Source organism: Theropithecus gelada, chromosome 5 (genome assembly GCF_003255815.1).
Source record: "Theropithecus gelada isolate Dixy chromosome 5, Tgel_1.0, whole genome shotgun sequence".
In the NCBI taxonomy this organism is placed as follows: Eukaryota; Metazoa; Chordata; class Mammalia; order Primates; family Cercopithecidae; genus Theropithecus; species Theropithecus gelada.
This window is the reverse complement of record NC_037672.1, coordinates 58,566,268-58,588,783: the sequence shown is the minus strand read 5'-3', so window position 1 is coordinate 58,588,783 and position 22,516 is coordinate 58,566,268. Positions and strand designations below refer to the sequence as shown.

Genomic DNA, 22,516 nt, shown 5'->3' with positions numbered 1-22,516 from the left:
TTCATAGTTAAAAAAGGATTGTGGCCAGGTGCGGTGGCTAATGCCTGTAATCCCAGCACTTTGGGCGGCCAAGGTGGGTGGATCACCTGAGGTCAAGAGTTCAAGACCAGCCTGGAGTCTGGTCAACATGGTGAAACCCTGTCTCTACTAAAAAATAGAAAAAATTAGCCTGTCGTGGTGGCAGGCACCTGTAATCTCAGCTACTCAATAATCAATAATATGATCGGGGGTAATATCTTTACCCTACAGGAACTGAATAATCAAATATTCTTCATAATGAATAGGAGGCTAAGGCAGGAGAATCTCTTGAACCCGGGAGTCAGAGGTTGCAGTAAGCCAAGATTGCGCCATTGCACTCCAGGCTGGGCAACAAGAGCGAGATTCTGTCTCCAAAAAAAAAAAAAAAAAAAAAAAAATAAGGATTGCTTGTTTCACTTGCTTTAAAGCCCCATGTGACAATGTCATCCTAATTTGAAGACTGGAAGACTGTTTTAGTGACTGAAAATACACTAATGGGTAGCTGAGCTAGCTCTGTGTTTGCAGAAGCCACAGAGGAAACAAAAAGAGAATGTTGCTTGGTGGCCAAGGCTGTCTGGAGTGACTCAGGGTCCTCCTGCCTAATGCTCTAAACCAATGCATAGTGGGGGTTATTTCTGGGAGGGGGACGGACAGCAAGGTATGAATGATGTTCACATTTTGCCCTTTATATGTCTGTATTTGAATTTTACATAAGGAATATATTCATGTTTTCCTTGACTGCCTAGTTTTTTAGAGCAGTGAAGGTCATTGTTAGATCATGAATGATTGATTTATCTTTCACTCTGTGGCTACTAGGCAATGTCAGATGAAGAAAAAAAACAAAATAAGTTTTGAGTTCAGGATTTCCTGTTTGGGAAATGCTTCAGTATTTTCAGCTTTATACAACTTCTGTAGGACTTGCTAGATCGGTGCCCGAGTCCAATCTATTCAAATATCTTTGGGGCTGGAACACCTCTAGGGTGCCTTTCATTTCTTACTCGAGTAGGTGCTGTTCTTGAACTTTTTCTGGTAGTGTTCTCGGAGTAGCACTTGCTCCTGGTAGGGCCATTCCGACCGTAACTTCTCCTCCACATCAGGAGGGATGGATCCAGATTTGCAAATATCTGCAAGTGGGAGAGATCATTTAGAGGATCTGTTTTCACAGTGAGCAGGCTGAAATCCCATGTGTTTATTTAGTTTGCTATTTATGTGACTAAAGCAGGATAATTAAGTTCTGGTTATGAGGTAGGAGAGCAGAGAAAAGATATATTCTGTAACACGTGTCAAATTTGCCGGCTCATGAATCACCACAAAGAAAACAACCAAGGGCAGGTTTCCTAAGAAATATTGAACACACACTGAACATGGATATGTTGGACATAGCTCCAAGTTATTTAACAATTCAGAGGGTTCCTCAGAAGCTTAAAATTACTGGCCTGGCGCAGTGGCTCACACCTATAATCCCAGCACTTTGGGAGGCTGAGATGGGTGAATCACTTGAGGTCATGATTTCGAGACCAGCCGGCCAAATGGTGAAACCTCGTCTCTACTAAAATACAGCTACTTGGGAGGCTGAGGCAGGGGAATCGCTTGAACCCAGGAGGCAGAGATTGCAGTGAGCCAAGATCGCGTCACTGCACTCCAGCCTGGGTGACACTGGACGACAAAGCGAGACTCTGTCTAAAAAAATTTTAAAAGCTTGACATTACCAGAGAACTCTAATGAAGACAACACAGTGCAGTTCTCTTCAGGTTCACTTTCAAAATCCATAGCAATTTGTTTTACATGGACTGTATCTGCAGTGTGGTGATTTCCTCTTGCCATCATGGGAGGTAGGATGGGTGGGAACCGTTGACGTTTTTTCCCTTTGAATTTGGTACCATCAAAACTTCCGGGACCACAACATGTGCACTTGAAAAAAATCCACCCTGGCCAGGTACAGTGGCTCACACCTGTAATTCCAGCACTTTGGGAGGCCGAGGTGGATGGATAGCTTGAGCTCAGGAGTTCGAGACTAGCCTGGAAAACATAGTAAAACCCTGTCTCTACTAAAAATACAAAAAATTAGCTGGGTGTGGTGATGTGTGCCTGTGGTCCCAGCTACTCGGGAGACTGAGGTGGGAGGATGGCGTGAGCCTGGGAGGCAGAGACTGCAGTGAGCCAAGATCCCACCATTGCACTCCAGCCTGGGCGACAGAGCCAGACCCTGTCTCAAAAAAAGAAAGAAAAAAGAAAAATTCACCCCATCCTGTCCGGCAGATAATTTCTTTATCACAAGACAGCAGGGTCACTGGGTGCTGGCTGCCAGGGCCGGCTGACTGACCGATGACTTCCTTTCTGGAAAGCTGCACACTGACTTGCTGGTGGCTGATGCCTCATCCATCCTGGGCTCACAGAGGATGTTTCAGAGGAACTTGGATAACCCCAGTTTCCCCCACCAACCATCCTCCTAGACACAGGATGAAGACAACTGATGAGCAAAGAACAGTTTCCTGTCTAAACGTATGAGATCTTGTGGACACACATGGCTGGTGGGAAAGGGTCAAGTCTAAACAGAAACTAGGTTAGGTATGGTGGCTATGCCTATAATCCCAACACTTTGGGAGGCCAAGGCAGGAGGATCACTTGAGTGCAGGAGTTTGAGATCAGCCTGGATCACATAGAAAGACTGTCTCTACAAAAAATTTAAAAATTAGTCGGGTGTGGTGGCATGCACCTGTGGTCCCAGCTACTCAGGAGGCTGAGGTGGGAAGACTGCTTCAGCCCAAGAGGTCAAGGCTGCAGTAAGCCATGATTGTGCCACTATACTCCAGCCCGGGGAACAGAGTGGGACTCTGTTGAAAAAAACCACCCCCAAAACAAAACACAAGCTCATAAACATTCCAACCTGGTATTCAAGGAGAACCCATCTGTCATTTTTCTATTCTCTCTAATTACTATTCTGTCAATTTAGCCCCAAATACTGATGAATTGCTCTAAATACTTCGTAACTGGAGAAAATAAACAGAAGGAAAAGATATAATATATGAAATACTCAAATATTCCTCATAATGAATATATACATTATATACATGTTATTATAATTCAATGGTATATACAATATTTTCAGTATTTTTTTCTTTTTAAATTATTGAAAAATAGAGACAGGGTCTCTCTATGTTTCCTAGGCTGGTCTTGAACTCCTGGGCTCAAGTGATCCTCCTGCCTCAGCCTCCCAAAGTGTTTGGATTACAGGTGTGAGCCACTGCGCCCATCCTAGTAATTGTTAAGATATGATTTAACTACCATTTGATGTCTGATAGCACTTCTGAAAGACAGGACAAATTTTCATGGCTCCCTAGGGCAGGTTTCTCAGGTGAAGGCCACAGACTTTCAATATCAGAATCCCCTGACAAACTTGCTCAAATCAGAATCTAACGTTGGAGCCCAGAAGTCCAAATATTTAAACTCACCCAGGTGATCATGGATCTCTTTCACTCACATTCTATTTTTAGAATAAATATCCTTCAATCTATCATTGTATCTTCAGCTAGAAATACTCTCTTTAGTTTGATGCGATTCTACCCACTTGCTCTCTCCAAGCAGCTCTGTCCTTCAGCAACAATCACTGTTCTATTAATATTTACAGTACGATGAGCTCTCAGTTATATCCAGGACATCTTTTTTTTTTTTTTTTTTTGTGAGGTCTCACACTGAACATGACAAACATCATGCTGAGGAAACCTGCCCACTGCCTCCTCCTTTTGTTCAGGTTCCTCCAAAGGTCAGATGAGGGGAGAGGAAGTTAATCTCTTATTAATTGTTAGGTGTGAGAAATAACAGTTTTCTCAAAGCATTCTCATGACAGACTGACGTTAATTAAAATATAGAGTTAATCCTTAAAAATTTTCACCCTGGTTGACTTGAGATTGCCAGTAACTTCTCTCTTCAAAGGTTGATTCCTTCTTGGGATCGAAAATTAGGAAGTCTGTCTTGGTGCCACCAAACCTCAGGTACGCAGGGGACAAGCCTCTGGCCAAGGTACGAAGCTTTGGAGAACTGTTAGGAAGACAAGCAAGAAAGTATAACTATTTTTTCCAAGACTATCTAGTCAAACATTCTTACTTCCTTCTTTCCTGGTGGACCTATTTCTTAACATTTGTCTGTGGAAGACTTAGAGGAGGAAATCATATTGTTTCGTTTTCGAGACAGAATCTTGCTCTGTTGTCCAGGCTGGAGTGCAGTGGTGCGATCTCAGCTCACTGCAACCTCTGCTTGCTGGGTTCAAGCAATTCTTGTGCTTCTGCCTCCTGGGTAGCTGAGATTACAGACAGTATTGTTTAATTTTTTTTTTTTTCTTATTGGGCATGATAGAAAGGGAATCATTGTCTAAAACAGGAAGCATCTCAATCTGAATCTAATTGAAAGACTGATGGTCTAGGCACCTGAGGGCAACTTTCAGCTGTAATTCTGCCAAGAGCTTTTGTGTGTGTGTGTGTGTGTGTGTGTGTGTGTGTTTGTGTGTGTGTGTGTGTAGGGATGGGGTCATGCTATGTTGCCCAGGCTGGTCTCGAACTCCTGGCTTCAAGTGATGCTTCTGTCACAGCCTCCCAAAATGCTGAGATTACTGGCATGAGCCACTGTACCCAGCCAGGAGCTTACGTTTTAACTTGACAAGTAGGATAGTGTTCAACACTTTAAAAAACTCATAGCCTTTTATGATTGATGGGGAAAAAGAAATGACAGAATGGAAACTAAGGGAAAGACAGCTCTGTGTCTGTCTGAAAAACAGATTGTCTGAAACTATGGAACAATAAAAAGATCAGCGGTTACCACGAAATGGGGGTGGAAATGCAGAGAGGGAGGGATGAATAAGTGGAGAACAGGGGATTTGTAGGGCACTGAAAATACTCTGTATGTTACTATAATGGTGGATACATGTCATTATACATTGCTGAAACCCATAGAAAGTACACCAACAGTGAACCCTGCTGTGGACTATGGACTTTGGGTAATAATGATGTGTCAGTGTAGGTTCATCAACTAGAACAAACACCTCTCTGGTGGCGATTTTGATAATGAGGGAGGCTATGCATGTGTGTGGGCAGGGGGTTTATGGGAAATCTCTGTCCTTCCATTCAATTTTGCTGTGAACCTAAAACTGCTCTAAAAAACAAAGTCTATTTAAAACACACACACAACTTGGTGCAAGACTTTTTAAAAAGTCTTCAAACACCTGTGTTTCTAGAGAAGTTTATAAATGACTTAGGATCTCTTCTCCTCTCCTTAACTCCCACCTCCCTTCACCATTCCCCACCAAGGAAAATCATTATTATGTATTTAAGTCAAATGACTTAAAATTATATAGGATTCTAATTTCCATCATTGACACCTCTAATTTGAACAATTCTAAATGCATATTCTGTCAAACCAAAAATGCTCCGAATAGGTGCCTATTATGTGCTTAGAATGGTACCAAATGCTAGAAAATGGAATTAGAATGATCTATAATCCCCTCCCTCAAAAAGATGAGGATGTTCATAAATATTTATATGAGCAAAACTGAGAGAACAGAAGACCTGGGTAAGAGAAACACCTGTCATACATTTCTGAAGTATCAAACATGCAAGGCTGGCCACACTGCTTCCTGGAATGTTCTGAAAACATATTAAACCAATGCTAGTAACTCTTGGAATGGCCTAATTAGTTTGTCTACATGTAGGTTTATTTCAAGTCAGGAAATTATTCTTGGAGCACTAATTGCCAATTCTTCTTTCTTCTTCTTCTTCTTCTTTCTTCTTCTTCTTCCTTCTTCCTTCTTCCTTCTTCCTTCTTCCTTCTTCCTTCTTCCTTCTCCTTCTCCTTCTGCTGCTTCTTCTTCTTCTTCTTCTTCTTCTTCTTCTTCTTCTTCTTCTTCTTCTTCTTCTTCTTCTTTTTTTTTTTTTTTTGAGACAAGGTTTCATTCCCATTGCCCAGGCTGGAGTACAATGGCATGATCTCAGCCCATTGCAACCTCCACCTCCTGGGCTCTAGCAATTTGCTCACCTCACCCTCCCAAAGTGTTGGGATTATAGGCATAAGCCACCACGCCTGGCCAAATTGCCAGCACCTCTTAATATCTTAGGAATTAAAGATCTGATCTAAAATTTAAAATTTTAAGATGTGCTCATGCTTAATTAAATATGCTATGTAAGAATTTCAAAGTATTTCTTTATGCTTAGGAAATAAACCAAAAGATAGAAATTGAACAAAATATAAGTCTCTTGTGTTAAAACTTTAGTGATTCCTCCTTACCATATTTTGTTTGTAACTTGTGAGTCCCTAAAAATACAGTGGGCTCTGGCACTAGGAACCTCAGAATAAAGTGAGATTTTAAAATGTTGTCAATCCGAATTCACCCTGACCGAAACACCTGACAGCCCCAAAGAGCTCTAGGAAGGATGGCATCTGCCATAGGATCCTCAAAACCGCGGCTAAATAAATGGAAATGCTGATCTAAGGTAAGGAAGAAGTAGCTATTTTCAGTTTGGTATGAACCCAAATAAAAATAAATTGTAGAGAGGGGAAAACAGAGGATGCACCACTGTTTAATGACTACAGAGTTTCAGTCTGGGAAGATGAAAAAGTTCTGAGATAGATACTGGTGGTATTGGCACAACAATGTGAGTGTGGTGAATGCACCACACCGCACACCTTAAAATGGTTAAAATGGCAAGTTTTTATGTTTTGTGTATTTTGTCACAATAAAATAAATAGTACTTGTAGTGTAATTTTAACAATAAAAGAATATATATTTATATACGAGAGAAGTATGCCTGGATGATAGCAATGATCATTATGTGGTGAGCTAGATAGTAGACTTTTTCATTGCTTTCCTGTATTTTACAAGTGTTCCATAACAAGCATGTGATATTTTAAATTATACAAGTTGGTGTGTGTGTGTGTGTTGGTTTTTTTTTTTTTTTTTTAGACAGGGTCTTACTCTGTTGCCCCAGGCTGGAGTGCAATGGCATGATCTCGGCTCACTGCCACCTCTGCCTCCTGGGTTCAAGTGATTCTCTTGCCTCAGCCTCCCTAGTAGCTGGGACTACAGGCACCCACCACCATGCCCAGCTAATTTCTGTATTTTTAGTAGAGATGAGGTTTCACCATGTTGGCCAGGCTGGTCTTGAACTCTTGACTTCAGATGATTCGCCCGCCTTGGCCTCCCAAAGTGCTGGGATTACAGGCATGGGCCACCACACCTGGCCTTTGTGTCTGTTTTAATAGGTGGAAAAAACAAGATTTTAAGGAGGTAAAGCCATCTGTTAATTTATTCAACAAATATTTGTTGTGGGCGGACTCCGCCAGGCATTATGCTAGTTGCTGGAGATGAATGGTGAACCAGGCAGAAATAGCAGCTGTTCTCATACAATGTATAGTTTAGTGATAGATACGAACAAGTAAATAGGCAATTCTTAAAAAATACTATGGAAACCGTTAGAGGGGCTCCTAATCTAGACTTTGGGCTGAGGGTAGGAGGTTGGTTAGCGAAGGTTTTTCAGGGGAAATGGTTTCACTGCTAGACATTCAAAAAGAATAAACCTTATCTAGATTAAAGAGAGTGGGGTAGGATTGAAGAAAGCAATCCAGGTGAAGGGAAAAGTCTGTGCAAAGACCAGAGATAGAAGAGAAGCTGGCACCACTGATGAGCAGAAGGGTGTGGCTGGTGCCTGGAGATGGGGGGCAGAGAGGCTGGGAGAGAACAGAATGGAGAGGCAAATAGGGCCACATCATGGAGGGCCCCGTAAGCCACAAGTCCAGGAGTGCCAACTTCATATGAGGGCAACGGGGAGCCATGGAAGGATCTGAAGCAGTTGGAGAGACCTCACCAGACCTATTTTAGAAAGGAATCACAGGCTGCAGTACAAATAACTGAAAAGAAGGAACAAGACTCTGGTCATGTTAATGTAGACAAAACTGATGGACTGAGGTAAGGTGACAGCTCAGAGATGGGGAGAGATGGATCAATTCAAGACACACTGAGAAGTAGAAATAATAGATTTGGGTTTTTTAAATAATTTTTTTTAAATGAGACAAATTTCACCTTGTTGGCCAGGCTAGTCTTGAACTCCTGGCCTCAAATGATCCACCTGCTTTGGCCTCCCAAAGTGCTGGGATTACAGGCATGAGCTACTGTACCCGCCTAGATTTGATTATTAATTGGATGTTGAGGAGGAGTCAAGGATTACTTCTGGGAAGCACCTTGGAAGATGGTAATATCATTTGCTGGATGAGGAATAGGTGATAGATTGAAGATGGGGAGGAACAGGGAGGAGAAGGGGCGCTAAGTTTTGTAGAATTTGAGATACCAATGGAACACCAAAAAACATATTTCCATCCATCAGGTGCTTGACCCTGTGTGCCTGGAACTCAGGAGACACATATAGGCTGGGAATATAGACAGGCAAGTCCTGTAGAAATACCAGGGACTGGAAACCCCTAGCTCACAGGTTGCAAGGCATGGCCCTAAAACCAAGATGAGGAATTCCTCAGAGAGAACCACTCCAGGCTGGCCCCGTTCCACTGCCTTCCACCAGGCACCGATTCTGTTCCTTGGCATTTTGATTAGGTTTGATGATAGAGGAACCTCATTTAGATTCCTCTAGCTGTATTTGTAAGCAGTCGTGGCTGGGCAAGAGATGGGGAAGTGGGAGGAAACGAGCACCTGGAAAAGGAGCTGTGGCATCACATGACGGGCATCTGTGCGTGACCTGGGTCACGGCCTGGTCCTCAGAGGTACAAACTGTACCACCTTGGTTCACTCTCCATCACACTGCCCTGCCTTCATTTTCTTCATAGCATTCGTTGCTCTCTGAAATCAGCTTCCTTGTTCATTTCCTTGGCTTACTCTCTACTGCAGCCCTCATCTCTGCCGCAAGTTCCCTGAGAGCAGGGACCTGACTGACTTATCAGAATCCACCCAATACCTAGATAAGTACTTGGCACACCACTGGTGTTGAATAAATACTTTAGTGAATGAATGAGCAAGGCCCGCCTGATGTAGGGGTAAGTAGGGGCCAAAGACTGTTTCCTGAACAAAATGAAAACTCAATGCTATCTGGGTTTACCACTTGGACACTGCCAAGTAAAAGAAATCATGTTTCAAAGTTTTGGTATTAAGGACCTTTCTGTTTATCTCTTTTGCAATGAAATATTTTCTTGTTTTGAGAAAATAATATTGATGCCCTCTGACAAAAACTAGATTTAATATGGCTGCAAAATATGCCACAAAACTAAAATTGATCAAAGGTACAGTATCTCAATCATATACAAGAAAAATAAAGGAAAAATGATCCCACCACCAGAGTGACGTGGAAATAACAGAGGAACACATGAAAGAAGCTGCAGCTGTTCTATTTCTAGAGCAGTTTGTTAAGGAAAAAAAAAAGGGGGGGGCCTGCAGGTGTTTTTATTTTACCTTTTGTACAAAAATAAGTTACTTCTCTCTGACACGAAAGCAGAGGTGTGCTGGAGTCGGCTGTACCACGTTGTCGGCCTGTGAAAGCCAAATGTTAAATCTGGAGAAATTTTGTGAGCCTGTTGTTAAACTGTTGGCAGTTTGGAACCGGCCGTGGAGGGAGTATTTACACTACAGAAATCAGCAAAACCCATTAACCAGTCTCCCCCTTCTCCCAGACAGCCAGTTGTTAAATAGTTTCCAGCATAGCCCTGCATGACCAGTAATTTAAGTAATTTCCGGAAGTGGGTGAGACCACCCGGGGAATACGTGAAGTGAAAAAAAGGCCTAGGTCAGAAGTCTGAGGAACACTAATGTTGAAGACAAGCTAGAGAGACAGATGGAGAGGAATTGTTAGAGAACACCCCCCCCCCAGAAAGGCGACAGACCTAAAGAGGTAAGAAAGTGCTTTCATTGTCAACCTTGCCAAATGCCTCCAAGAGACTGTACTAGTTTGTTAGGGCCGCAGTGGCAGAGTTACTGTAAACTAATTGGTTCGAACGACAGAAATGTATTGTCTTACAGTTCTGAAAAGCCAAAAAGTCGAAATGAAGGCAGTGGCAGGGCCATACTCCCTTTGAAGGCACAAGAAAGGATTTGTTCCAGGTCTTTCTCCTAAGTTCCCATAGCTTTTTGACTCCAATTCCGTAACTCCTGTCATCACACGGTATTCTCCCTATATGTGTGTCTGTCTCCAAATTTCTCTTTGTTATAAGGACATCAGTCATATTAGAAGAGGAGCCCATCACATTCCAGTATGACCTCATCCTAACTAATAACATCTGCAATGACCCTATTCCCAAATAAAGTCACATTCTGAGGTACTGGGGGTTAGGACTTCTAATATGGATTTTGGGTGACCTCATTCAACCCATACCAAAGACCAAATAAGATAAAGTATTTATTAGGTTTCCCAACACAGGAAGGCCATTGATGATGTTGGAGAGATTGATTTTAGTGACATAACGACGGTGGCATCATGCGGGCGGAACAGCAAGAACTGGCTGCCCAGGGGAGGGCAGAAATGGGGTGGTTTCTGCAGAGACAGTGCGCGAGGAGGTGATTGAGATGGGAAAGGCTTGGGGATGCTTCTATGCTGCGAGGAAGACGCCAGTAAAAAGGGAGGGTTTGAAGATACAGGAGAGGGAAGAGGTGACTGACAGAGCAAAGTCCTTGGGGGTTGGGGAGGGAACGGGATTCAGAGCAGAACTGGAAGAAGCGGACTGAGATCAGAGAAAGGAGGAAAGCTGGACTTAGGCATGACATGTCTGCAGATTTGATGACAGGAGGAAAAGGAAAAGGAAGTAATTGCTCATTTTCTTTGGGAAGCAGAAGTATGGTGATGTGCTAAGAATGATAAGGTGAAGGTGGAGTCAGAGATTTTTAAAAAGTAGACAATGCGAAAGGCAGAGAAATGGAGAGTTAAGGGTAACACTAAGGGCCAGGGAAGTCTGGAAGCTAAAAAAATGTTTGGTGCAACATCAGTCTATGTGGCTGGGAAACTGTCCACTCCCCCAGAGCTCACTAGCCCAGCTATACGGGTTGGCCACTGAGCCTGGAAATGAGGCATTAAAATGGCTTATTAATATGCGTTAAAATTAATAAGTAATATACTTCAATTTCCACATTTTTGGGCCACCCTGTAGATTCCAAAGAGAGAAAATATGGTTGGACTAAATCAGGTTTAGGATTTTAGGATTTTAGCTGGAAGAACAATGGAACAGGGATTTGGGGTTATTATCACAAAAGTGGTTCACGTGATAAATTAAGAAGCTCAAATCAGATACGGAAGAAGTAGAGAGAGGAGGAAGCTGTTCAGTGGAGGTATTTAAAAATTGTTATGATGGGTGCTACGGAGTAGAGGAGCTGTGGTCTGGCTCTCAGAAAAAAAGGTGCCCTGCTTTTTAGTATTTGCCAGTTTCCATGGTAAATATTCTCACCAGTGCAAATCACTGTCTGATTTGCAGATACCCACAGGATGTCACTGAATACAGAGTTGAGAGGAAACGCATACATTTCATGAGCTGGACAAGCTGGTTCGGTTACAACTTGAGTGTAACATTATCTGTTACAACATATAAAAAAATGTGAGAGTGAAGAAACTGAGACAGTTTATCTAGGTGACTTGAAGTCATCTAGGATGATGGTGAGACTTGGAAGTGGAGAGGAAACTGTGAGATCAGTGCCAGTCTTCAGTTAATAAGGGGGAGTAAATACGAGGAGGACAGAGTGCCGTGAGCAGGAGCACTGGATGAGAGCCGGATGTGGAGATGAGGAACCACACACTGCGTCATGGCATCATCCGTAATGCTCATCAGCCTAGTCCAAACTGAGTGTGTAGGGAACTGACCTGCCTTCTTTCACTTAATTTCAAAACAACCCAATGAAGCAAGTGGCATTATTATCGTCATTTTACAAACAAGGAATCTGAACAAAAGGAGGTAATTTGCCCAAGGTAACAAATCAAAAGAGATTTGAACTACAGCAGTGTGGAGTTCAAACTAGTGGGCTGTCATCCAGAAGCTGGACTGGAGAACGGGAAAAGAACTGGACTATGAGAGAATGTGCAGCCGCTACTTAAAAGGGCTACAGGGAAGACGGTGTCTTCAGAGAAGAACCAAGCTGTAGCTTGGACAAGGAGGTACAGGAGATATTCTGTGAGGAGGACAGAGCAGGGTTACCCCGCAAAGGGCTCCAGGGCACAGTGGATAGGGTTAGTGGGGAAGGGATGATAAGAGCTCAATCAGAGGGACAGCACTTCCCAGGAGTTAGGAGACACGAGGTGTGTGATTGCCCCCAGCCCTTTGTTTCCCTTTGGCCGTGGATATTTCTGCCATCAGTAGGCACATGGGGGGTCTGCGCCTCTTTCCAACACTGGTTATCAAAACATGTGTTTACATTGATAAGTAATTTTCCAAATGGGAAAAGCAACTCTGTCTACGAAGATGCAAGAATCTAATACTGAAAGTTTTTATCAGTAAATATTTATTGAATTGGCAAAAAGAGATAAACTTTGCTGAAGGAAAATAAGCAAATTGCAATGAAAAGCAAACATGGTTGGTTGCATTATCACTGAGATTGCTGTTCGTACCACTTTTGCTCTGCAGTAGTTAGGATTTCTACCACTAACTCAGCACTATACTTTTTTTTTTTTTACCGTGCATTAGTGAACTATGCTTGCATATGTGTCTTAACTGAAATGCAGATCTGTACTGTCCACTACCACATGTGTCCACTACCATGTGACTACTGAGTGCTTGAAATGTAGTTAATCTGAGGCCGGGTGCAGTGGCTCATGCCTGTAATCCCAACACTTTGGGAGGCCAAGGTGGGCAGATCACCTGAGGTCAGGAGTTTGAGACTAGCCTGGCCAACATGGTGAACCCTTGTCTCTACTAAAAATACACAATTAATCAGGCGTGGTGGCACACACCTCTAGTCCCAGCTACTTGGGAGACTGAGGCAGGAGAATAACTTGAACCTGGGAGGCAGAGGTTGCAGTGAGCCGAGGTAACGCCATTGCATTCCAGCTTGGGTGACAAGAGCAAAACTGTCTTGGAAAAAAAAAAAAGAAATATAGTCTGAGAAGTGCTATAAGTAATACATGCCAGATTATAGAGAATTGGTTTGAGGAAAGGAATAATAAATATCTCATTAATATTTTTATATTGATTATATGCTGAGAAAACATTTTGGATATATTGAACTAAATAAAATTATTAAATTAATTTCACTTGTTTCCTTTTACCTTTTTAATATGGCTACTAGAAAATTTAAAATTACATATGACCTTGCATATGAGGCCCACATTATATTATATTTCCACTGGACAGTGTTGATTCAGGGCCAGGCTCTCTCTGGAGTTCTGCACACAGTTGGGCTTAGGAAGTATTTTGATTGGTTTCTTGATTAAGTCCCTCTGGGAAGATGACAAATCGAAAGTTCTATTTTTTTAATTTTAGATTGCTCTGTCATTGGTATTTAAGTTTTGTGTGCAGTTGGGCTGTACACCATGTATTTGCCTTCATGGAGGCTAGAACCACACCATATGACTAAGTTTGCTTAGGCCTCTTTGAAGTACCTTAGATGAAGGTTTGGGCCCTGAAACTGTTACTCTCATGTGAATGCTTCTTTTCATTATATCAATCTCTCAATTCCTTTCCAAACAATCTTTTTCTACCATAATATCTACTCTCTTTCCTTTAAAAAATATAATCTGCTTTCCCTTTTTATGGGCACTATTATCTCATGTGATCAGAGTCTAGTTTCAAACAGCGGCCAAGTTCGTTAATCTCCCTGAGCCTCAATTTCTTCATTTTTAAAATGGGGATGATAAAAGTAGTCACCTCATAGTGTTGTAGCCAAGACCAAACGGATTACTACCTAGAAGGTGCTTAGAATAGGGCCAGGCAAATGATAAGAACTGAGGAAGTGTCAGCTGTTTGTGTCCTCCTCTCTTTCCTTATTCCTTCAGCTTTCGTCTGCTCAGCTCTTGCCATCCCGCCCACACATCTTCACTTTTGAGGAACTGTAATAAATTAAACAACAGGCGTCTTACTCTCCTCTACAAAGCTTAGTGTTGTCTTCTGAGATGGCTGGGCTGATTGGGCCCTGTGCCCCTCCTGGGGAGATGGACCCTCACACTCCGATTTAGAAGCTAGGTCTTAGATGAGGAGAGGGGGTTCCTGCCTCTTTTAGACAGCAGCCAGCCTTGGAGAGAAGCACTTTTGGACACGAATAAACTGTTTTGTAAACCAGAAAGAAAGTTTTATGTATCACACGTTATGCTCTCTTAGTATTTCATTATACTCCAGTCTTTAACAAAAAGGTGCAGAGGAGGGGGGGAAAGGGTGCTCTGGGAAATGAAGAGATGTATTTAAGAAGAATAAAGGTATCATCCTCACTAAGTTGCAGATTGGAAGTTCTACGTGTTAGAGGGGTGTCAGTCGATTGCGGGGAGCTTGACTGCTGGGTGATCAGGCCCAGACCCTGGAAGTCATACTGTATGTTTTTGCTTTTGGACCTGTTACTCCAGAGGTGAACCCACGTCTGCCCTTTCTTGGGGAGAGGTTGGGGAATATGCTGGCTACAGCAGTAGAAGAGGCCTTGGGTCCTCATATTTCAGTAAATGGACATCTACTTCACACCCATTTTCAGTAACCCCCCCTGCCCCCCCCGCCACTGCCACCCCACACTCCAGCAAGCTAAGACTGGGGTCCTGAGATCTGGAGCCCTGTGGTTCAGTATTTCTCTGGAGTAATCTTCCTATCCCCCAACTAGTTGCTGCCTAGTATCAGCTTCCTATCCTTAAAAGGAAGGGCAAAAAGTGAGGATTCTTCCCCACCAGAAAATTCTAGTGCCACAAGGGAAAGGAGAGGTTAACTATGATTCAAAGAAAACAGAAAACTGGTGAATGGCTACCAAATGCTCACCATGTCCTAGGAAGAAACAATTCGTTTGAATGTCAAACACTTACTATGGGCCAAACACTGTGAAGCTCTTACCATATCATCAAATCTTCGGGCAATAATCCTTGAGGCAAGCTTGAGAAATTCCATTTTATGGTGGAAGAAATCAAGGTTGGTGTGGCCAAGAGACATGGAAAAACCAAGCCACTCATCTTTGCCAGAGCTGAGAGTCAAGCCAGGACGGTCTGTCCATCTCTTAACCAGTACACTACCCATTAAATTAGCACTGGCAACTATCGTGTGGGCTCAGGGAGGACAGCACCTAGGTATTTAACACAGAGGTGAGATAGTGGTGATCTTTCCCTCCATCTGGGCTGGTCAAGATGTGGTCAACTCTGGAGGCTCCCAGGGCCTAAATAAGAGACCAGAAGACCTGGGATTGTCCCTGTAGCTCCCCATCTTGGAGTCATGGATCTTAGTCTCCCAGTCATATGAAATTATAAAATATGAAGAAAAAGGCAAAAATATAGAAGATATCAGGATTATGCAGAAATGAGGAGGGTTGTAGTCCAAGGAATGTTTGGAGGGAAAATGGACTATGATGACCTTTGACCACATCCTCAAGGAATGGATGATTTTTGTGAGACACAGTCTCACTCTCAGCTCACTGCAGCTTTGACCGGCTGGGCTCAAGCGATTCTCCTGTGTCAGCCTCTTGAGTAGCTAGGACTTCAGGCACACACCACCACATCTGGCTGATTTTTAAATTTTTTGTAGAGATGGGGCTTCGCCACGTTGCCTAGGCTGGTCTTGATCTCCTGGACTCAAGCAATCCTCTTGTCTCAGCCTCCCAAAGTGCTGGCATTACAGGCACCGCACCTAGCTAAGGATTGGATTCTAAATTGAGTTCTAAACTTACCCATATTCCCTAACAGCTATAGGGCAGAAGGCTTGAACCTGCATCAGGTTCCTTCTTTCTCAGGCAAGAACAAAACTTGGAGTTGATAAGGCAGCACCACATTTCGCAGCCCCATTTTGGAGAGACATCTTTTTATTAGGACTTTGTAAGTCACTGAAGTAGTCTCCTAGGTCTCATTTATTGAATATTTAGATTTTTATTCTTGTTCTAGATGCCCTTTGCAGCTGCAAAAAAAAAAAAAAAAAAAAAGAAAAGAAAAGAAAAAGAAATCTCCTAAAAGAGTTTAAAAGACAGAAGCCTATGCACAATCTTACTTGTCCTACACTGCACAGCAATTCAAGCATTCACAGGCCTCCAGGTGCACCTGCCCGGTTTCCCTCCTCCTGGCAAGGGAAGTACTGGGGCAAGTGGGCAGTTTCTTTTTTCAAATTTCCACTTATACCTGACCTTAGGTGGTGCTTACTCAATACTTACAGAATGAATGAAACAAAAAGGCTCATTTAGAGTGGGCGCGAAAAATGTGTACACACGGACTTAGTGGAATAGTAGACACTGGAGACTCCAAAAGGTGGGGAGGGTGGGAGAGGGATGAGGGATGAGAAATTGCCTATTAGATACAACGTACACCATTCAGGTGACAGTTACACTAACAGCCCAGATGTCACCACAATGCAATATACCCATGGAACAGAACTGCACTTGTAACCCCTAAATCTATTTTTTAAATGATACCCCCCAAAAAGAGGTTTGGGGTCAGAGAGTAAGGGAGGGAGAGGGAGAATGAGAGGCGGGAAGTGGGGTGGGGAGAGGCACGCGGGGAGGTTCCGGTGTGAAGTTGTTTCCGCGCAAAAAAGAGAGTGGCTGGCGGGGCAGACATAGGTGTCAGGAGGACAGGAGAGGGTACAGGACCAGGAGGCTGGCGCTTACCCCAGGAAGATGAGGAACCGCGGGTCCGTGGCCAGGTTGGCGTCGATGGTGACCGACAGGAACGAGGGGCTCACCAGGTGCAGCGGCTGCTGGGTGAAGAAGTCCAGGTCCACGACGTCCTGTGCTTGCGCAGGTCCGGCCAGGACGCCCGGGGAGAGGGGAGCCAGCGGCCCCAAGAGCAGCAGCAGCAGCAGCGGCGGCGGCGGCGGCAGCGCAGGCTTCGAGCGCAGCAGCATCTTAGGCTCACCTGGCAGCTCCCCTCCGCCAGCGGCCGCGCAGCGGAGAGTCGAGCACTGGAGCACTTCCTCCCGCGGCGCCCCAGCGCCCTTTTCTCCTTTCCTCCGCCCCGTTACGCCTACTCACCCCTCCCACTGCGCCCTCCATCCCTCCCACTCCTCTTCTGCATCCCTCCCACTGTTCCCAATCCAACCCCGCCCCGCCTGCCCGGCTGTCTCCTACTTCCTTGCTCGTTTTCCCCTCGGTGGCGGTCACGTTCACTTACGAAATCACCCACACCCACTTGAAGGGTGAGGAGATGGCCGCGATCCAAAAGCCCAGGAGGCCTGGGGAGGAGCGCCCGGGGAGCAGCGCTGGGCATTCCCGAGCAGGCTTCCTGACGCACGTGTTCTGCGCGCTCTCGTGGGAACCCAGCGTTTCCCACTTCCAGGTCCCATTCTGGTGGCGCCGGGTCTCCCTCTGACCCTCGAGTAAAACCTCCCATGGAGTATTCATCCCTTCCTCTCCCATCTAGCTTATAAACGCTTGTCACCTGAGCCAGCCAAAATCTGATTGTCCTCTGGCCAGGCAGTTTCTTAGGTATTTTACTTTTGCTTGAAAAAATCTGGCCTCAGCATACGCTAAACTGCTGCTAGAAAGAGATCAACCACCCAAAATTCCTTATCAACTTCTCATGAAGACAATATTTAGCAATTTTAAACTGTTAATTGCTCCAATGTCTGGAACTCAGGACCTGAAGCCCCCAAACAAAATGTGGAATACGGACTGCCCCTGAATTTGAAACCTTTGACAAATTTCTCCTCTGCGCATTTATCTTTCGCTGTTGGTCAGACTTTTCTTCAACTTTCTCTTGACGCTTACAATGATGTATAATCATAGCAAGCATTGCACACTTAATGCCTACTGTATGCCTGATACAGGTGCTTTACTTGTGTTCTCTCCCCTTCTCACAACCCTGCCAAGGTTCATACTGTCCTTGTTTTACACCTGCGGACCCAAGCTCTGAGACAATAACTGGGTGAAGTGTCAGAATCGGGATGTGAATGCAGTTACAAAACCCAAAACCTAGAGCAGACGGCAGTGTGTCTCAGCTGAAATGTACCTTCCCTCAAGGAAGCTTTCTCTCAATCTCCAGGTGGCTGAGGTCCCCATGGCACACTGTCATAGCATCCTCAATTTGTTACACTCAATTTGTTAGACACTCTCATAGCATCCTCAATTTGTTAGTATTGTGATGTTGCTCAACATAGGCTTCATCTACTAGATTATACGCTCCACGAAAACAGAGATTAAGTTTGTCTTATACACTGTGCTAGCCACAGCTCAGGCATGTGACCATGCTTGGTGCTTAGTAAGAGTCTAATAAATATTGGTTGAGTAAGCAAATAACACCAAAATCCTTAGATTTTTCCACTGGAGATTGTACCACCAATAAAGCAACAAATAAAAATTGATTATTTTGAAAATTTGCATAGATCAGGCCAGGCATGGCATGTGATGCCAGTGATGCCATCATGCCTGTGATGCCAGCATTTTGGGAGGCCAAGGTGGGAGGATTGCTTGAGCCCAGGAATTCAAGACCAGCCTGGGCAACATGATGAAACCCCATCTCTACAAAAAATACAAAAAATTAGCCGGACATGGTGGGCCGTGCCTGTATTCCCAGCTACTTGGGAGGCTGAGGTGGGAGGTTTATTTGAGCCTGGGAGGTGGAGGTTGCAGTGATCCTTAATCACACCACTGCACTCCAGCCTGGGTGACAAAATGAGCCACTCTCTTCAGATAATAATAATTATCATTATTTGCATAGATCCAACTATTCTTAAGCAACTTAAAAGCTAAGCTCATAGTGAAGTTTGCAACTGGAATCAGGTTTATATCCTACAATTACCGTATATATAAGAAAAAAAATTCACACATAAACACCACACTACCAGAAGAGTGTAATAATATGGTAGCAGAGATGGAGTTGGAAAAACAGAAGTTTCTTTTCCACATTTGTCACGACATTAATCTTACACCCCACCCCATGCCCCTGCCTCCTGTTGTGAGTCAACAGTCATACCAATTTCTTTAACATATTTGAGTGATTTGAAAAGTGGACCATTGCGAGTTTTCTAAATGGTGCATCCTTGTGGTCTACATGGGAGTTACTAATATGGAAACTGGGGGCCGGGTGTGATGGCTCACACCTGTAATCCCAGCACTTTGGGAGGCCAAGGTGGGCAGATCACTAGAGCCCAGGAGGTCAAGACCAGCCTGGGCAACATGGCATAGCCAGGAGTGGTGTGTAGACCTATAATCCAAGCTACTTAGGAGACTGAGACATAAGAATCACATGGCAGGCAGAGATTGCAGTGAGCCAAGATCACGCTGCTGCACACTGGGAGACAGAGCAAGACCCTGTCAAAAAAAAAAAAAAGAAAGGAAGGAAGGAAGGAAGGAAGGAAGGAAGGAAGGAAGGAAGGAAGAAAGGAANNNAAGGAAGGAAGGAAGGAAGGAAGGAAGGAAGGAAGGAAGGAAGGAAGGAAGGAAGGAAGGAAGGGAGAAAGAAGAAAAAGAAAAGAAACTGGGAAAACAAAAACAAGGGGGCAGAGAAGCAATTTGCACACATGATGGTCTGATGGCTGAGATTAGGCTCCTCCCTGCCTCTAATTTGGTTTGATTTACAATATCTGATAAGGATGATAAGGATGTCTGATATGGATACATAGGAAGGAGGAACATATAGGAATATTAATAGGAACTGTCATTTCAGAGATATTTTGTAATAAGACATCTTAATTTTTATAGCAAGTTACAGCTACATATATCCTAGCTAGAGCCCTTTTTCATGCATCTTAGCCCTGCAGCTTGATGGGATGTACAATCTTGGGCCAGATTGTCAATCACCAAGAGCCTCAATTTCTTCATCTGTATAGTAGGGTAATAATACATATTTCATAAGTTTTTGTTGTTGTTGTTGTTTTTTGAGGCAGTCTCACTCTGTCACCCAGGTTGGAATACAGTGGTGTGATCTTGGCTCACTGAAACCTCCACCTCCCACACTCAAGCAATCCTCCCACCTCAGCCTCCCAAGTAGCTGGGACCACAGGTGTGCCCCACTATACCCTGTTAATTTTTTGCATTTTTGGTAGAGATGGGGTTTCTCCATGTTGCCCAGGCTGGTCTCAAACTCCTGAGCTCAGAAACCCACTTCGGCCTCCCAAAGTGCTGGGATTACAGGTATGAGCCACCATGCCTGGCCCATAGTCTTTTTTTAAAGAATTAATTGATAATAATGTGACAGAGTTAGCTCCATCTACAATGTGAGGTATGTGTTTAACAGATGAGAGATTATTTTTAACAAAATTATTACCCCCACTTAATCTTTGCAATAACCTTGTAAAGTAGGTTTACAGCTTTCTGATTTCAAGCCCAGAGTTTTTCTACTATCTCACCCAGATTTACGGACTCACAAATTATGTGATGACAGTGATTTAGAGATAAAAAACTTTAAAGGAACTAGAAAGTTTATGTCAACCCTTTATTAATTATAGGGCCAGGTGCAGTGGCTCATACCTGTAATCCCGGTGCTTTGGGAGGCTGAGGAGGGAGAATTGCTTGGGCCCAGGAGTTTGAAACCAGCCAGGGCAACATAGCAAGACCCCATCTCTAAAAAAAAAAAAGTGTTTTTTAATTAGCTGGATGTGGTGGCATGCACTTGTCATACCAGCTACTTCACAGGCTAAGGTGGGAAGTTTGCTTGAGCCCGGGAGATAGAGATTGGAGTGAGCCATGATCATGCCACTGCACTCCAGCCTGGGCAACAAAGTGAGACTCTATCTCAAAGAATATTAATAAATAAAAAATAAATGCATAAAAATACAAAAAATAATTACAATGTGATATCATTTCCATGTGGCCTGTGGATTGATTTTCAGTACTGGCAGTGGGTTTTTAGGGATTCACACAAGGTTTATCTGGTCAACAATTACAAACACCTGTAAAACAACAGACTGATTTCAGGATATTTTCAGAAAATGATAATCTTATCACTTGTCTGTTTAGAAAATTAAGACTTTTCTAATGTAGAACTCTCTGAATGGAGGCAAACTTTTAGGCATTTGTAGTTATCTCCAGGCAAATAAATAGTTACAAATGTGTTGTTTTGAGTTATTGGGTTATGACTTTCTAAAGTTAAGTTTTGCTTTTAATTATTTGCCAATCAAACTATATTTCAAAGCAAGGAGAAATTAAGCAAAAATTTTTGCTGAATGGTGAAAAGAAGGAAGTTAATATCTATTGCATGTGTGGTGTTCTACAAGGTGCTTTCACATATTCATTTATTCATCTATTCATTCAAATAGTTATTGGGTGCCTACCATGTACCAAGCACTGAGCTAGGCAACTGTAAGCAGCAAGGAGGGATGGTTCCTGTGCTCTGAAGTTTTACTGAGGAAGTAGAAGGTATTTTAAAAATCACAGGCTGGTGGTGGCTCACACCTGTAATCTCACTGCTGAGGCAGGTGGATCACTTGACTCTAAGAGTTGAAGACCAGCATTAGCAACGTAGTGAAACCCCATCTCTGCCCAAAATACAAAAAATTAGCTGATGTGGTGGCATGTGCCTATGGTACCAGCTACTCAGGAGGCTGAGTCAGGAGTATTGCTTGAGCCCGAGAGGCAGAGGTTCCAGTGATCCAAGATTGCGCCATTGCACTCCAGCCTAGGCAACAGAGACAGACTCTGTTTCAAAATAATAATAATAATAATTAATTTTAAAATATCATGCAAAAGTGAAATTGCAAGTTCGGTAGGTGCTTCAAAGGTGATCATGGTGCTTTACATGTGTATGAGGGAGAATTTCTATTTGGGGAATGGGGCCATTGAGGATGTGACACTTAAGATCTGAAAGGTGAGTAGACAACTAGGTAGAGGGGGATCATTCAAGGCTAATGGAATGGCCTGTGGAAAGGTTCTGAGGTGTGTGAGAGCATGGAGAGTGAGGGGACTGAGAGAAGGCTGGGGTGTCTGGATCAGAGAGAACAAGGGGGCAGCTGGGGATATAGGAACAAACATTGCTGAGCCTTGCAGTACTTTTAGAGCAATGAGAAGCCATTGAAAGGGCTTCAAGAGGTGCTGTGATAGGACCAGATTAATGTTTAAATTAAATTACATTAAATTAAATTATTTATTTATTTATTTGAGACAGGCTCTTACTTTGTCACCCACGCTGGAATACAGTGGCATGATCTCAGCTCACTGCAACCTCCACCTCTCGAGATGAAATGATCCTCTTGCCACAGCCTCCAGAGTAGCTGTGACCACAGGCGTATGCCACCACATCTGGCTAATTTTTGTGTTTTTTTGTAGAGACACGGTCTTGCCATGTTGCCCAGGCTGGTCTTGAACTCCTGGACTCAAGCAATCTGCCTGCCTTGGCCTCCCAAAGTACTGGGATTACAGGTGTGAGCCATCATGCTCGGCCTCAGATTCGTATTTTTAAAGGGCAAGCTATAAATGTTCTGTTTCCTCTGCTATATAGAT

At 43.6% G+C, this 22,516-nt stretch overlaps 1 protein-coding gene across 3 annotated transcripts in view; it reads right to left on the bottom strand.

The window, feature by feature from the left end:
• Nucleotides 1-17,080, bottom strand: part of HPSE (heparanase) — a 43,567-nt gene extending 26,487 nt beyond the window's left edge. For 2 of the 3 annotated variants that reach the window (XM_025385440.1, XM_025385441.1), the window contains exons 1-3: nt 16,751-17,077; nt 3,911-4,056; nt 1,017-1,142 (exon numbers count right to left, since the gene is read on the bottom strand). In XM_025385440.1, coding sequence (XP_025241225.1) covers nt 1,017-1,142; nt 3,911-4,056; nt 16,751-16,986 — 508 coding nt within the window. In that variant the 5' untranslated portion in view covers nt 16,987-17,077. Of the gene's footprint in view, nt 1-1,016; nt 1,143-3,910; nt 4,057-16,750 lie in introns of all 3 variants that reach the window. The other variant, XM_025385439.1, reaches the window with a different exon arrangement.
• Between the last annotated feature and the right edge of the window lie 5,436 nt (nt 17,081-22,516).